At 46.0% G+C, this 15990-nt stretch overlaps 1 protein-coding gene across 1 annotated transcript; it reads right to left on the bottom strand.

Annotated features, from left to right (window-relative positions):
* Positions 1–1014: 1014 nt before the first annotated feature.
* LOC310670185 (uncharacterized protein) lies at positions 1015–11919 on the bottom strand. The gene is made up of 6 exons (XM_083425021.1): positions 11770–11919; positions 9898–10024; positions 8890–8967; positions 5527–5610; positions 4271–4515; positions 1015–3734 (listed from the first exon to the last, which is right to left on the bottom strand). Exons 1-6 carry the CDS (start codon positions 11875–11877, stop codon positions 1941–1943), a joined length of 2436 nt encoding a protein of 811 aa, XP_083281147.1. The 5' UTR covers positions 11878–11919; the 3' UTR covers positions 1015–1940.
* Between the last annotated feature and the right edge of the window lie 4071 nt (positions 11920–15990).

Genomic DNA, 15990 nt, shown 5'->3' with positions numbered 1-15990 from the left:
AGTAAAATGGCAAATGCAATTCAATGTGAAAAAAAGAAAAATAAAGTTTTGGGTATAGTGGTGGGGTGGGGATATTAATTTCACATATAAGCTCATGGGGTCTGAACTGATGATAACTGACCAGGAAGAAGAATGTGATGAAGATGATGACCCAGTGTGTGGCAGCTGTGGAAAAGCCAAATTCCATGCTAGTGAACAAAAGAAAAAGCTCGGCAGATGAAGCTGATGGACTACATGGAATTGGCGGAAAAGACTGGCAGAATCCGAGACCAGGGAGAAGAGTCGGTGGAAGAAGATTGGAAAAAATTTAAAGTATATTTACAGAAATACTGCAAAATTAATGAATGTTAGAAGAATACTGGAATGAAGTTATATGGTTTTAGCAGAAATGTTATAAAGATTTAAGGAAAAACTGATTGTTAACGGGCTAAAGTGGAAAATTTAAAGTTAGACTGTGTTAAGATAAATTATAGAACAAAAAAATTGAGAAAGAGGGAAAGGATTTGCTGAATTAGCTAATTTGAACTAGAATACAAAAAAGGGAGGTGTGAGGAAGTCGAGGAAACAAGCATATGAAAGATAAAGATATGGAAATTAGATGTGTTTTTAAATGTTTTTGTTTTTCTTGTTTTGATGTATTGTTGTTGTTGTTTTGTTTTCCTTTTTATTTTCGATGTATTGTTTGTTAAATTTTTTATTACTTTTTTCTCATTCTTTCTTTCTGTAACTATAAAACTTCTAATAAATATTATTATAAAAAACAAAACAAAAGAAAAAGCTCATCCTCAGCCTTTCATCCCTATCCCAACATTCTCAAGTGTAAAAAACACAGTTAAGACAATAAAGAAAACCTCAAAATCTACATTCTAGCGGGATTCAAACTCACAACCCCCAGACTCTGAGTTCTACATACATACTAGCTGTGTGCCAGGCTTAGAGGTATGGGCTTGAAAAGTAACTTGTACGGTCAATTGATCTATGAAACTAAGAAAACTAAGAAAAAGTATTCAAATATTCATTGTAAATGGCACATTTTTTTAAAGAAAAGTTGATATTCACAATTATATGTAGAAAACGGAAGCTGAGCACTAGAGAACAATTACTGACATAACTACAACAGCAACAAAGAACGGAGAGAAGGAAAACAAGTCTGCTGAGGAGTAGAAAGTGACAGAATTTTAAAAAAGGTTGAGTTCGACTGGCGTCCTTCCAATCGGTGGAGCTAGCCGCTCCACATTGCCAGAAGGGTGACTGGAGATCGGGGAGAGCCGGTATTGTTATTAACAAAACTAATGAACAGAAGCAATTTATCTCGTTTCGCTTTACCTTCAACAACTCTTCTGTGCTGGGTCAAATGTTCACATAAAGCTGTGCCCCAAATTTTACTGCACCACCCACCCTTTGTGGGCAAAGAGACCCGTTTCTGGTGCCATCGCTTGCAGCTGGTAACATTGCTAACAGGTCTTTGCACTGGATTCTGGGGTCGCTACCTGTTCCGACTGAGAACAGGGCTAGAATAGCATTATACAATCGTGCCTTGGTTTTCAAACAGCTTAGTTCCTGAACGTTTTGGCTCCTGAATTCTGCAAACCCGGAAGTGAGTGTTCCAGTTTGCAAACTATTTTTGGAAGCTGAATGCAGCCAATCAGAAACCGCACTTTAGTTTTCAAACATTTTGGAAGTCGAATGGACTTCCAGAACGAATTCTGTTCGACTTCCAAGGTACAGCTGTAATAACAATGGTGCCCACCTGAGAGGTGCTGGAATTGAGTTCCGGCGAGTCCCAGCCGGGGAAAAAAGCCCTGGGGCAACCCCACTCCAAATGAAACACCAATCCTCTTTCATCACACCCCCCTCCAGCACAACGGCAAGGTCCCCTTGGCAGCATATGGAAATTCAACTGGTATCCAGTGCCATCTCCGTGGGCACGAGCGAGATCCTCAAACCACGCCTTTGTTCTGCTTTAGAAGCACCAGGTGCTCAAACATGTCATCCGCCAGAGAATGTCTTTTCACGGTCATTACGTTCCCCCCTGCACCAAAGAGGCGCTCAGCAGCGGCGCTGGAAGGCAGGCCGGTGTTGTATGCAAGGAAACTTTTCAAAATCTGCGGGAAGGCATGGAGCGAAGACAGCTCGCTGTTGGGGAACTTGAGGTACCTCGAGACCTCCTCTTCGGCAGAGTCTGATGCGGACTTCTTGCTTCGGGACTGTATGCCGAAAAACTCGTCGTCGCAGTCGACGGCGCACTCTCTCTCCGAAGAGCTCTTGACCTGCTCGGTGACCACCCTCTGAATCTCAGCTCTCAGCAAAGCTTCCATGGTACTTTTGCCGATCTCCGTGTTGCACAGATCCAACCAGTCTACCTTGAACCGGGGGTGCAAGCAGGCAGCCACCAACAGCTTCCTCTCCTTCCAAATCGGCTCAAACCTTTTCCTTATCCCTTCCCGCACAATCTTCACCAGAGGACGGCAGTAGGTGCAATTTGCAGGCTTCTTCTCCAGCACCTCCAACTTATGGTCCAGAGCGTAGAGAGTGGGGAGCAGGTAACCCATAAACATGCCGTTTTCCTTTTGAAGGATATCGAGGGCCTGGGCCACAGGAGCGAGGATTTCGCAATATTCTTGGACTACCTGGGCCTCGGGAGCTGTGATCCTCTGCAAGGAGCAGAAGTCCAGGATGGAATCCATCTTCTGCGGTGCGGTGGACAGTAGATCCCTTAGCTGCTTCAGAGCATCGTAGGTGGTACTCCACCTGGTCTTACTGGGGACCTTGAGCAAGACACCGCACTGGTCTTTGATGTACTCTGCGGTAATCGCCGATTGCTTTTGTTTGGACCACAGCTTAGAACACTTCCCCAGCAAGGAGCAAAAGTGTTTCTTGAAACCGCCCAGGGGAGAATTCTTAGAGTTGAGGACTCTCTCGATGTCTTGGGTGGCCACCAAGTTCAGCGTGTAGCTTGCGCACCTTTGGTGCGGGGGCAAGCACATTTCTTCTTCAGCACCCCTGTATTCACCCGTGTCCAGAATGTTACAGACATCCACAAACTCCACTTCCTGCTGGTCGCTGTCCCCTTCGTCCGCTTGGTCCATGACATCCACCGCCTCCTTGTCTGTGTAGAAAGCTCTGAAGGCTTTGACCAGGTTACAGCCGTTGTCCGTGGTGGTGCACACCACTTTGTGGTGGATTTTGTACTCCACGTGGATGTTGTGCAGAGTCGTGGCGAGGTCGTAGGCGTGGTGTCCTTTCAGGCGTCGGCAGGCCAGGGCGCAACACTCCCGGGTCAGGCTCTCCGGGTTGATCCAATGGGCCGTAACCCCGAGGTAGGTCTTCCTTCCATGCGTCCAGCAGTCCGCAGTGGTAGCCACATGCTGTACCCGTGTCATTTTCATGGCCGCCTCCTCCCGCATGTGGTAGGCCTTCTTTTCCAGCCTCTCTTTCAGAGTCTTGGAGGACATGATGGACAGCTCCTTGCCCAGGCCCAGGCGAGCAAACTCGATGAACGACGGCTTGTCCACCAGCTGCAGGGGCACCGTCTCCTCCACAATGAAATCCAGCAGTTTCTTATCCAGCAGTTTCTGGCTGACAGGCTCCCTGCTGGACCCCCATCTCTCCAGGGTTGCCGGCATCTTGGGAGGTCTCAAGCCGCTCGCGTCTTCCGCCTCGGAGAAGTCGTGCTTCTTTGTATTCTTCCGTTTCGCAGCCTCAAGGACTCTAAGCTGCTCTGGGTGCTGCTTCTGGAAAAGAAAAGAATGCTAATTTATTTTTATAATATTTTTTTTATTTGATTAAAAAAATATATAAACGTACAACAAACAGCAATTCAAAATCTGAATATCGAGATTGCTCTGAATCGCCTGACTCCCCCCCATCCCTTCCATGGGTCCTAATGAAAATATTTACAACTGTATATCAATATTTATCCAATTTTTTTCCTTCTAAATTATCTATGCTTTCCGTTACTTTACAAGTGTGGTTCAAATCCTGTCAATGTTTTGACCTGCTTGCAGTGGTCTCGTAAATAAATTATGAACTTTTCCCATTTTTTTTTTTAAAGTTCTTGTCCTCTTTATTTCTGAGCTTCCCAGTTAATTTTGCCATTTCAGCATAGCCCATCATCTTGATTTGCCATTCTTCTCTGGCCGGGGTTGTTTCTTGCTTCCATCTCTGGGCTAGTAGCATCTGTGTGGCTGTTGTCGCATACATAAACAATCTTTTAAGGCTTTTAAGGCTTTTTAAGGCTCAGCCTTGGGTGTCTCCAATGGGCACCTACCTGCAGATGCCGTTTCAAGTTGGACGTGGAGGTTGTGGCGGCGCTCACCGTTTTCACTTTCGGCAAGCAGAACTTGCACTGCACCGTCACGTTTTTGCCCTTCTGCGACACAAAACAAAAGGCACACTCAAAGCCGAGCCACGGCAGCGGCTTGGCGGAGGTCGACGGTCTCGCCAGCAGTACGTCTTGGGCAGTGCCCTCTTCCCCGACAACCTTGCAGTCGATATTCTGGCCTTTCTGGGTCTCTGTAAGCGGAGCAAGAATAATCTCTATTGAGACAAACCTTCTTCTTCCTCTACCTTTCCCTGACCGGAGAAAGTGATCAAGGGATTCTGTTGGGATTCCCAGTGTCGATGACTGTTGATATTTGTGTCCTGGTATTGGCTGAGCAACTTCACCCCACTGAAGCCATAGTAACACCACCCGGACCTCAGTAAACACAAGACAGACAGGGACTCTTGCTAGGAGGTGGTTCAAGTTATGGGGTGTAGGCAGCCTTTGCCACCGCCAATATTCGGATTTACTCTAACAAGCCCAGATATCGTACCACAGTTTTTGTTAACATCATAACCTTTCCCAAGACGTCTCTTAAAATCGGTACCTGCCACCATATGTGGTGGAACTGCGAAGTTATCCGTGAATTTTGGAATAACATTTATAGTGAATTTACAAAAACTATTCAAGCTCACATTTCTAAAAAGACCAGAATTTTTTCTATTAGGTATATTACCAATGGAAATAAAAAAATATAGAAGACCATTGTTTATGTACGCAATTATGGTAGCCAGAATAATAGTGGCAAGAAATTGGAAGAATGAAATCTTACCAACGATTACAGAGTAGCAAATTCTTATGATAGAATACCTGCAACTAGCAAAATTGACTGAAAAAATTAGAGGACTGTCAAACCAGAAGGTATATAGGGGATGGAAAATATTTAAAGAATATTTTAAAACGTACTGTACAAACAATAAAATACTTGCAGAAATAGAGTGATACTGGTAAAAATTACATAAAATATAATAGTGGAATACATACACAAAACAAAACAATATGAATCTGTGCAAGGAATACAGATAATATAAGTAGTATAATGAGAATTATTGGAAGTTATATATTTTAATGTGTCATGTAAGTGTAATATACTGTATTTGTTTATGTTTGTTTCTTTATTTTTTCTTAGTTCATCGTTTCTATTCATTTGTATCATTTTCTGTTTTATATGTTATGTAACTCGTGTAAAATTAAATTGTTACCTGCCCATCTCGTCACTTCCTCCGAGCCCCACCTAATCGGGTCTTCTTCTTTCAGCCAAGACATCAAGTCCGGTTTGGGGATTTCTTTCAAAGAAACAAACAGGCTAGTTGCTTCCGAGTAATAATAATAATAATAATTTATTATTTGTACCCCGCCCATCTGGTTGGGTTTCCCCAGCCACTCTAGGCGGCTTCCAACAAAGATGAAAAATACACTAAAATGTCACCTATTAAAAACTTCCCTGAACAGGGCTGCCTTCAGATGTCTTCTGAATGTCAGGTAGTTGTTTATCGCTTTGACATCTGATGGGAGGGTGTTCCACAGGGCGGGCGCCACTACTGAGAAGGCCCTCTGCCTGGTTCCCTGTAACTTGGCCTCTCGCAGTGAGGGAACCGCCAGAAGGCCCTCGGCGCTGGACCTCAGTGTCCGGGCTGAACAATGGGGGTGGAGACACTCCTTCAGATATACTGGACCGAGGCCGTTTAGGGCTTTAAAGGTTAGCACCAACACTTTGAATTGTGCTCGGAAATGTACTGGGAGCCAATGTAGGTCTTGAACAATGTAGAACATGGAATATATTTTGTTCCGAGGACAAAATATATTCCATGTTCACCCATTGCTATAGCCTCCTCCCAAAGGAAGTCCAAAGGAAAATGCATTGGTCTCCAGCTGAATGATAGGATCCAGCAAGAGTCACCTGGCTAATAATAATAATAATAATAATTTGTATACCACCCTTCATCTGCAGATCTCAGGGCGGTTCACAGCATAAAAATACAAGGTGAAAAAATAAAAAATAAAAACAAGAACAAAACAAAACAATACCCCCCCACACACAAACAAATTTAAAAGGATACAGGATGTTAAGCAGGCAAATGCCTTGTTAAAGGGGAACGTTTACAGGGCTCTTTGCCTCTCAGCGACAGAGGCAGTGGTGTGGGGGGAGAGGAGATAAAATTTGGCAGGTGGGAGGAGCAGTTTGGGAACCCACAGCCTAAAGTTACAGGAAAGCTGGTACATTTGACCACGTGGTCTCCCGTCAGAAGAGATTTTCTTTGTGAGGAGAGTCCTTTGGATCACACCAAAAGCCTGTCTCATTCAGCATCCCCCAGGAAGCCCAAAAGACATAAGGCAACAGCCCTCAAGCGCTGTCCTCTTGCAGTCACTGAGAGCTTTCTCTTTCATAAATCCATCTGTTCTGCTTTTGTAACATCCCTACACACGCCAACTGGATCTATATGGGAATCCCACAAGGGGGAGGTAAAGGCAGTGGCTCCCTTCAGCTGCTGGTGTTCAAGATTAGTCATCATGATTAGTAGCGAGAGCTTTACCTTCCATCAATTTGCTTAACCCTGCCCTTCTGCCCGCCGGAGGAACTCATAGCCTGAGAGTAGTAGCGATACTACTGCCCCCTGGTGGTGGTGCAGCAGTAGGGTTACCTGGAGAGGCGCAAAGAGGCGGGTGGAGGGATGGGCACAAGATGTTGGACATAACATTATGATGCTGACTGGGAACAGTTATGGACCACAGGTATGAAGTTTACGGCATGTAATGCCTTAAAAGAGAATTTAATGAAAATGATTTACAGGTGGTACATAACACCAGTCATCTGCCCGATAATAAATGTTGGAAATGTAAAGAGACTGAAGGTACATTCTTTCACCTTTGGTGGACGTGCCCAAGGATTAAGACTTTCTGGGAGATGATATATAACGAAATGAAAAAGGTATTTAAATATACCTTCCTGAAGAAACCAGAGGCCTTTCTCCTGGGCATGGTCGGCCAATTGGTGTTAAAGAAGGATAGAACTTTTTTTATGTATGCTACAACAGCAGCAAGAATACTTATCGCAAAGTATTGGAAGACACAAGATTTACCCACCCGGGAAGAATGGCAGATGAAGTTGATGGACTACATGGAATTGGCGGAAATGCCTGGCAGAATCCGAAACCAGGGAGAAGAGTCGATGGAAGAAGATTGGAAAAAATTTGAAGTATATTTACAGAAATACTGCAAAATTAATGAATGTTAGAAGAGTGCTGGAAGGAAGTTATGTGGTTTTAGCAGAAATGTTATAAAGAACTAAGTAAAAATTGATTGTTAAGGGGTTAAGGTGGAAAATTTTAAAGTTAGATTGTGTTAAGATAGATTTATTACAAAAATTGAGAAAGATGGAAAGGATTTGCTGAAATAGCTAATTGAACTAGAATACAAAAAAGGGAGGTGTGAGGAGGTCGATGAAACAAGTAAATGAAAGGTAAAGATACGGAAATATTGGATGTGTTTTTAAATGTTTTTGTTTTTCTTGTTGTTGTTTGGTTCTAATGTTTCTTTAATTTTTTTATTGTTTCTTTTTTTTCTTTCTGTAACTACTAAACTTTTAATAAATATTATTAAAAAAAAAAAAGAGGCAGGCGGAGGGGTGGGATGAGGTGGACAATGGAAGTGTAAATGCCTATCAGGCTTCGAAAAGTCGGTACCCATCAATCTTGTTGAATTAGTTAAGCTAAATACCGTACAGTGGTACCTCTGGTTGCGAACGGGATCCATTCCGGAGGCCCATTCGCAACATGAAAAGAACGCAACTTGCAGCGGCACGTCTGCGCAGGCGTGGGTTGCGACTCGCTGCTTCTGCGCATGCGCGTGACATCATTTTTGTGCGTCTGCGCATGCGCGAGGAGCGAAACCCTTTCCGGTACTTCCGGTCGCAACCTTTAAGAACGTAACTTGAAGCGGACGTAACATGAGGTGTGACTGTAGTTTTCATTGGATTTTGAATAAATGTGAAGGAAGCCAAAAACACAATAAAATTCAAAACCATGCATTGCAAGCTGCTATTCTGAATACAGTGGTGCCCCGCAAGACGAATGCCTCGCAAGACGGAAAACCCGCTAGACGAAAGGGTTTTCCGTTTTTAATGCGCTTCGCAGGATGGATTTCTCTATGGGCTTGCTTCGCAAGACGAAAATGTCTTGCAATTCTTGCCGGTCTTTTTTGCTCCCCACCCCCTTTTTCTAAGGCAATAAGCTGCTAATAGCCTTTTAGCAGCTAATCCGCGAATCCCTTAAGCCTTTAATAGCCGCTAATAGCCGCTAAACCGCTAATAGCGCTAATCCGCTAATGGGCTTGCTTCGCAAGACGAAAAAACCGCAAGACGAAGAGACTCACGGAACGGATTCTTTTCGTCTTGCGAGGCACCACTGTAATGCTTTTCATAAGGTAGGGGGCACTGGGGACGAGTTTGATGTAACCCAAGGGAGCAAGAGCCCGCCAAACGTTTGGGAACCACTGGGTTAATCTGTCAGAAATGATAACACACTGGAAATGGCAATTTATTCTATTCCCAAAAGCTGAGCACCTACCTGCTGATGTCTCTTCTTCTTTCGGATCCTGGGGGAACGGGTCCTCTCCTTCTTCCCAGCAGGAGCTAACATCTGATTCTTTCGAGGAGACAAAACCAGATGCTTCTGATCACAAAACAGTAATAGTAATAGTAAGTTATTATTTGTACCCCACCCATCTGGCAGGGTTTCCCCAGCCACTCTGGCGAACCAGAGCAGCGCACGGAAATGCCGTTTACCTTCCCGCCAGAGCGGTACCTATTTATCTACTTGCACTTTGACGTGCTTTCAAACTGCTAGGTTGGCAGGAGCTGGGACCGAACAACGGGGTCGCGGGGATTTGAACCGCCAACCTTCTGATCGGCAAGTCCTAGGCTCTGTGGTTTAACCCACAGCGCCACCAGGGTCCCTTATCTTATAATCTTAGAATAGCAGAATTGTAGAACTGGAAGGCACCCTGAGGGTCATCTAGCCCAACTCTGTCAAGTGTGCGTGCAGGAGCCAGGCCCTGTGACCAATAGGACTTTGCAGGACTGGGGCCTTCCTAAGTTTGTTCTGAAGAGGCAAGGCGCGGCCGCACAGGTGAGGCTGATCGGTAACTCACAGCACCTGCTGGCAAGAGCTGGGAAGGGATATAAGGTCAGCATTTCCCTTTAGCTCTTTGTCACAGCGACACGCTTCCTGCCTTGCTGTGTTTGGCTTCTTGCTTTCTGATCCTTGAACCTCGGCTTCTTGACTCCTTGCTTCTCGACCCTTGGACCCTCGACTTCAGGACTCTCTGCTTCCTGACCCTCGAACCCCTGGCTTCTGGACCGAACAACGGGAGCTCACCCCGTCACGGGGATTCGAACCGCCAACCTTCTGATCGGCAAGTCCTAGGCTCTGTGGTTTAACCCACAGCGCCACACGCGTCCCTACATTCCAGTTTACGATTCAGTTTATATATATATATATAGTGGGGGAGAGAGAACCTTGATTTTTGGGGAGAGGACGTGTCTGGAGGCGGGGGAGGGATGGGAGCATCCTTACCCAGAGAAGTCACTGTCTCATAATTCTCCTCCATGACTTCCTTGTGCAGAGCTCTTTGGCCTGGATCCAACAGAGCCCATTCCTCCTGGGTGAAATGCACAGCCACCTCCTCAAACGTCACCAAGTCCTGGAAGAGAGCGAATAACGCCAAGATTGCAGGTTGGACCCTCGTTTGGGAACAATCACATATCGTCCTGCGTTGCAGAGGGTCAGACTAGATCACCCTTGGGGGTCCCTTCCAACTCTACGACTCCACTAATGATGATAATAATAATAATAATAATAATAATAATAATAATAATAATAATTTATTTGTATCCCCCCCATCTGGCTGGGTTTCCCCAGCCACTCTGGGCGGCTTCCAGCACAGATTAAAAATACTTTAAAATGTATTTCAATGTGGTGTCGTGGTGAAAGTATCAGCCTAGGACCGAGAGACCTGGGTTCGAATCTCCATCCAGCCATGATGAAGCTCAGTGGGTGAACCAGGGCTCAGCCTTAGCCTACTTCTCAGGGTTGTTGTGCAGGGGAATTAAACAAGGACCACGTAGACTCCCTGGAGGAAAAGATGGGGTATAAATGCAACAACCTCAGATATGCAGATGACACAGCCTTGATGGCAGAAAGTGAGGAGAAATTAAAAAACCTTTTAATGAGGGTGAAAGAGGAGAGTGCAAAATATGGTGTGAAGCTCAACATGAAAAAAACGAAGATCATGGCCACTGGTCCCATCACCTCCTGGCAAATAGAAGGGGAAGAAATGGAGGCAGTGAGAGATTTTACTTTCTTGGGCTCCATGATCACTGCAGATGGTGACAGCAGCCACGAAATTAAAAGACGCCTGCTTCTTGGGAGAAAAGCGATGGCAAACCTAGACAGCATCTTAAAAAGCAGAGACATCACCTTGCCAACAAAGGTCCATATAGTTAAAGCTATGGTTTTCCCAGTAGTGATGTATGGAAGTGAGAGCTGGACCATTAAGAAGGCTGATCGCCGAAGAATTGATGCTTTTGAATTCTGGTGCTGGAGGAGACTCTTGAGAGTCCCATGGACTGCAAGAAGATCAAACCTATCCATTCTGAAGGAAATCAGCCCTGAGTGCTCACTGGAAGGACAGATCCTGAAGCTGAGGCTCCAATACTTTGGCCACCTCATGAGAAGAGAAGACCCTGATGTTGGGAAAGATGGAGGGCACAAGGAGAAGGGGACGACAGAGGACGAGATGGTGGGACAGTGTTCTCAAAGCTACAAACATGATTCTGACCAAACTGCGGGAGGCAGTGGAAGACAGGCGTGCCTGGCGTGCTCTGGTCCATGGGGTCACAAAGAGTCGGACAGGACTGAACGACTAAACAACAACAACATAATGTATGGAAGTGAGAGCTGGACCATAAAGAAGGCTGATCGCTGAAGAATGCATGCTTTTGAATTAGGGTGCTGGAGGAGACTCTTGAGAGTCGTATTAACTGCAAGAAGATCAAATGCATCCATTCTGAAGGAAATCAGCCCTGAGTGCTCACTGGAAGGATAGATCCTGAAGCTGAGGCGCCAATACTAAACGACTAAACGGACACGACTAAACGACTAAACAACAACAACAACAAATGCAACAAATCTTTGAATTAATTAAAGCAATCCCTGGGATTTCCCACCATGCCTAAGAGACAGGAAAAGGAGATTGCCCGATTTCTCTCTTCCCACGCGCCCCACGCCCCCTCCCAAAAAACTCTGGTGCGTGTAAAGCTGCACTCCTTCACCCCCATCAACCGCTTTGCACCCGGAGCCGCGCCCCCCCCCAACTTCCCCGCTGCCCTGCCTCGCAGGAGCGTCGTGCAATGCAAAGAAGGCAAGACCGGGCATGCTCTCCCCGACCTTTCTTGCATTGCACCCTGAACTCTTCTCTCTCCGCTCGCCCAGCTCCTTTTCGGGAGGACAACTCGCGAGGAGGCCACCTCCCTGAGCGCCTTCACAATGGACCATAGGGACAGGGAAGGACGCCCAGCCGCCTTCACTTCCGGCTCTCATTCAGAGGAGGAGGAGCAGCAGCTGTTTCCTTTGCGCTGGCCGCCTGCGAATGGGAACCCGAAGTGTCTCGGCGATGCCCGTGGGTGGCATTGAGAAAGGCGCCCTGATTATTGGGGAGGGAGGGAGATCTCTTGGCTAAGGGTTGCAAGGGAGGCAGAGGAAGACAAAAGAAGTGCGTTTTTTGTGCAGAGTTCAGCAGAAAAGCCTGCTTGGTCAGGCCAAAGGTGATGCATCTGCTGTATCTGAAAAGACTTGCCCTATTTGCACATGGCAAATAGTCTTCCTTGGTGGTATGAGATGTTTTTAGTGAAAAGGTGGGGGGCTGGGAATAATAATAAATAATAATATATTTTTATTTATACCCTGCCCTTCCCGGTTCAGAAAACCGGGCTCAGGGCGGCTAACAACAAATTTAAAACACTCAATAGATGCAACAAAAAGCAGCATAAAACGTGAATAACTTCAGAATTCAAAGATTGACTTAGGGGGGGAAATCATTAGATGATCACCAGGGCTAGCTGGCTAAATTAGTCCTATTTGGGTTGGCGTGGAGAGCAGGGGAGAATTAGCTGAGGGATCCCAGAGCGGGTAATCTTCATAAAAAGGAAGGGGGAGGGAAGTAAGGGGAATAAAATACTGGGCTAAGTTTAAGTTGAAAGCCAGGTGAAATAGCTCTGTCTTACAGACCCTGCGGAAGGAAGTTAAATCCTGCAGTGCCCTGGTCTCCTGGGACAGAGCATTCCACCAGGTTGGAGCCATCACTGAGAAGGCCCTGGCCCTGGTGGAGGATAATCTGACTTCCTTAGGGCCCAGGACCTCTAAATTATGATTATTCATGGTCCTTAAGGTCCTCTGCGGGGCATACCAGGAGGTGTCTCGTTCCCCCTGAAATGGACTGAACTGGATTGGATTAAGGTGTCAGACAGACAGCAGACAATATCCATCTATTGGGAGATGCAAGCTCATTCTGCACACCGTCCAGAATCACAACGAATTCCCCACATTCAAAGTCAAGTGTTGCCCTTGCCCCTCCTAAACTGAAGGCTACCCCGCTGCCCCTATCCACTTTCCAAAATCATTTTTAGGCTAGTCTTAAAGAACTCAAACAACCCACCCAGAGATCAGGTTCTTGGGGGTGGAGGGGCAGGTAAAGCTGGTCTCATAAGACAGGTACTGGAGGGAGGCCATAGCATGCCTTGAAAGACCTACACTGGCTCCCAGTACGTTTCCGAGCACAATTCAAAGTGTTGGTGCTGACCTTTAAAGCCCTAAACGGCCTTGGCCCAGTATACCTGAAGGAGCATCTCTACCCCCATCATCCAGCCCAGACACTGAGGTCCAGCTCCAATGGTCTTCTGGGCGGTTCCCTCCCTGTGAGAAGCTAAGCTAGAGGGAGCCAGGCAGAGGGCCTTCTCGGTAGTGGTGCCCATCCTGTAGAAATCCCTCCCATCAGATGTCAAAGACATAAACAACTACCTGACATTTAGAAGACATCTGTAGGCAGCCCTGTTTAGGGAAGCTTTTAATGTTTAATGGGTTCTTGTACAGTGGTGCCCCGCAAGACGAATGCCTCGCAAGACGGAAAACCCTTTTCAAAGCGCTTCGCAGGACGAATTTCCCTATGGGCTTGCTTCGCAAGACGAAAATGTCTTGCAATTCTTGAGATTTTTTTCCGCTCCCCACTCCCTTTTTCTAAGCCGCTAAGCCGCTAATAGCCTTTTAGCAGCTAATCCGCTAATCCCTTAAGCCTTTAATAGCCGCTAATAGCCGCTAAACCGATAATAGCGCTAATCCGCTAATAGGGTTGCTTCGCAAGACGAAAAAACCGCTAGACGAAGAGACTCGCGGAACGAATTAATTTCGTCTTGCGAGGCACCACTGTATATTAATATTCTGTTGGAAGCCGCCCAGAGTGGCTGGGGAAACCCAGCCAGATGGGCGGGGTATAAATAATAAATTACTATTATTATGGAACACCAACCAGGAAGCAGAAACCCTAATGCCAGTCTTTTGTGCTCTGAGAAGTTTTGGAAAGGAAATCTAGAGGATTCCTCCATTCCCAACAGCTGAGAGGGTGACCATCTCCTCCGCGCAGATTCTGATCCTTGCAGATGCCAGCCCTGTGACATGGACCTCTCAAGACTAGAAACCTTCGGAGGCTTGCAGAGGGCTGCTGGCTCTCTAAAATCTTTTTCTTGTTGGGCTTCTGCAGCACTGGTGATTGAGGGAAAGTGTTGCATTAATAATAATAATAATATTTATACCCTGCCCATCTGGCTTGGTTTCCACAACCACCCTGGGCGACTTGCAGCATAAAACCTATGTCCGCTTCTTCCTCATGGAGGGATGCCCAAAACCCTCTCCTCAAAGCTTGTGCATCTACCCTACTTTTCCACCTCTCTGTCCATTCACTTTCGTTGCTACTTCCAACAAAAGCGTATCCCAGTGTGCAAAGGTGTGATGGTGGCAGCTTATACAGTGGTGCCTCGCAAGACAAAAAAATCCGTTCCGCGAGTCTCTTCGTCTAGCGGTTTTTTCGTCTTGCGAAGCAACCCCATTAGCGGATTAGCGCTATTAGCGGCTATTAAAGGCTTAAGGGATTAGCGGATTAGCTGCTAAAAGGCTATTAGCAGCTTAGTGCCTTAGAAAAAGGGGGTGGGGAGCGGAAAAAAAATCGCAGGAACTCGCAAGACATTTTCGTCTTGCGAAGCAAGCCCATAGGAAATTCGTTTTGCGAAGCACCTCCAAAACGGAAAACCCTTTCGTCTAGCGGGTTTTCCGTCTTGCGAGGCATTCGTTTTGCGGGGCACCACTGTATATAACTTCCTAGGGTTTTTTTTAAACAACAAACAGAACAGGAAAGGCAAGATGTAAAGGCTATGGGGGGGTAAGATTTCAGAGGGGCTCATCCCACAAAGCCAGTCTGGTTTGGAGGAGTGGGGGGAGGGTTGGGGTAAGTAATTTGCAAGTGATCCTGGTATGAGAGCGAATGACAGCCTGCATCAAAATAAAAAAATCATTTCTGAAATGCAAAAGGTTTGGAGGATTAAAAATAATCAATGTGAGTAATAAGAACGATTAAAACATTTCAGTATCTACGTGTTTGGATAGGCATGCTGAAACAAGTATGTTTTAAGAAGGCCCTCATAAAAGAGTGCAGTGGTACCTCGAGTTAAGAACTTAATTCGTTCTGGAGGTCCGTTCTTAACCTGAAACTGTTCTTAACCTGAGGTACCACTTTAGCTAATGGGGCCTCCCGCTGCCGCCGTGCCACCGCCGCACAATTTCTGTTCTCATCCTGAAGCAAAGTTCTTAACCTGAAGCACTATTTCTGGCTTGGTGGAGTCTGTAACCTGAAGTGTCTGTAGCCCGAGGTACCACTGTACAGGGGATGTGCTTGCCTGATGTCAATAGCAGGGAATAAGTCTAGTGGATCCGGCCCTTGAGATCTCTGGCCCAGATCTATATACAGTTATGCCTTGGAAGTTGAAAGGAATCCGTTCCTGAAGCCCGTTCGACTTCCAAAACGCCTGGAAACCAAAGCACAGCTTCCGATTGGCTCCTGCAACTCCTTCCGAGCCAATCGGAAGCCATGGAAGCCCCATCGGACATTTGGCTTCCAAAAATAGTGCACAAACTGGAACAGTCACTTCCAGCTTTTCAGCGTTCGGGAGCCAAAACTTTCCAAGAACTAAGCTGTTTGGAAACCAAGGTACAACTGTATTTAGACAGGCAGTTTATTCCTCCAAGCTCTTCAGGTTCCCCCCAGAACTGCTGCCTTTCTAAAAGCTTCTCAAACTGCCTGGCGAAGCCAGTTCAGCTCTGATATTGTTGCTAAAACACAACTCTCACTCCTCTCTTGCCTTGCTCCTGGTACCCAATGAAAGTGAAGGCCGTATCTAATATACAACCGGAGAGTGAAATCAGTTTGAAATATGTTATTTAAAATAAATCGGCAGAAGTCCAGCGAACGCATTGCGCTTTTGGATTAGGAAAACCCACAAACAAAAATACAGAAAACACACTCTAAGGTAAAAACTCTCGGGATGCGATGATTACACAGCGAAA

This window comes from Podarcis tiliguerta (genome assembly GCF_965153285.1).
Source record: "Podarcis tiliguerta genome assembly, chromosome: 2".
Taxonomy (NCBI): domain Eukaryota; kingdom Metazoa; phylum Chordata; class Lepidosauria; order Squamata; family Lacertidae; genus Podarcis; species Podarcis tiliguerta.
This window is presented reverse-complemented; position numbering and strand designations above follow the sequence as displayed.

Excerpts from the sequence above, each read along its gene's own strand:
- LOC310670185 (XM_083425021.1), bottom strand. The coding sequence starts at position 11,877 with ATGGTCCATTGTGAAGGCGCTCAGGGAGGTGGCCTCCTCGCGAGTTGT. Across the intron at positions 5,611-8,889 it reads AGAAGAAGAGACATCAGCAG|AAATCCCCAAACCGGACTTG; the intron begins GTAGGTGCTCAG and ends TTTCTTTGAAAG. Across the intron at positions 3,735-4,270 it reads ACTTGAAACGGCATCTGCAG|AAGCAGCACCCAGAGCAGCT; the intron begins GTAGGTGCCCAT and ends TTTCTTTTCCAG.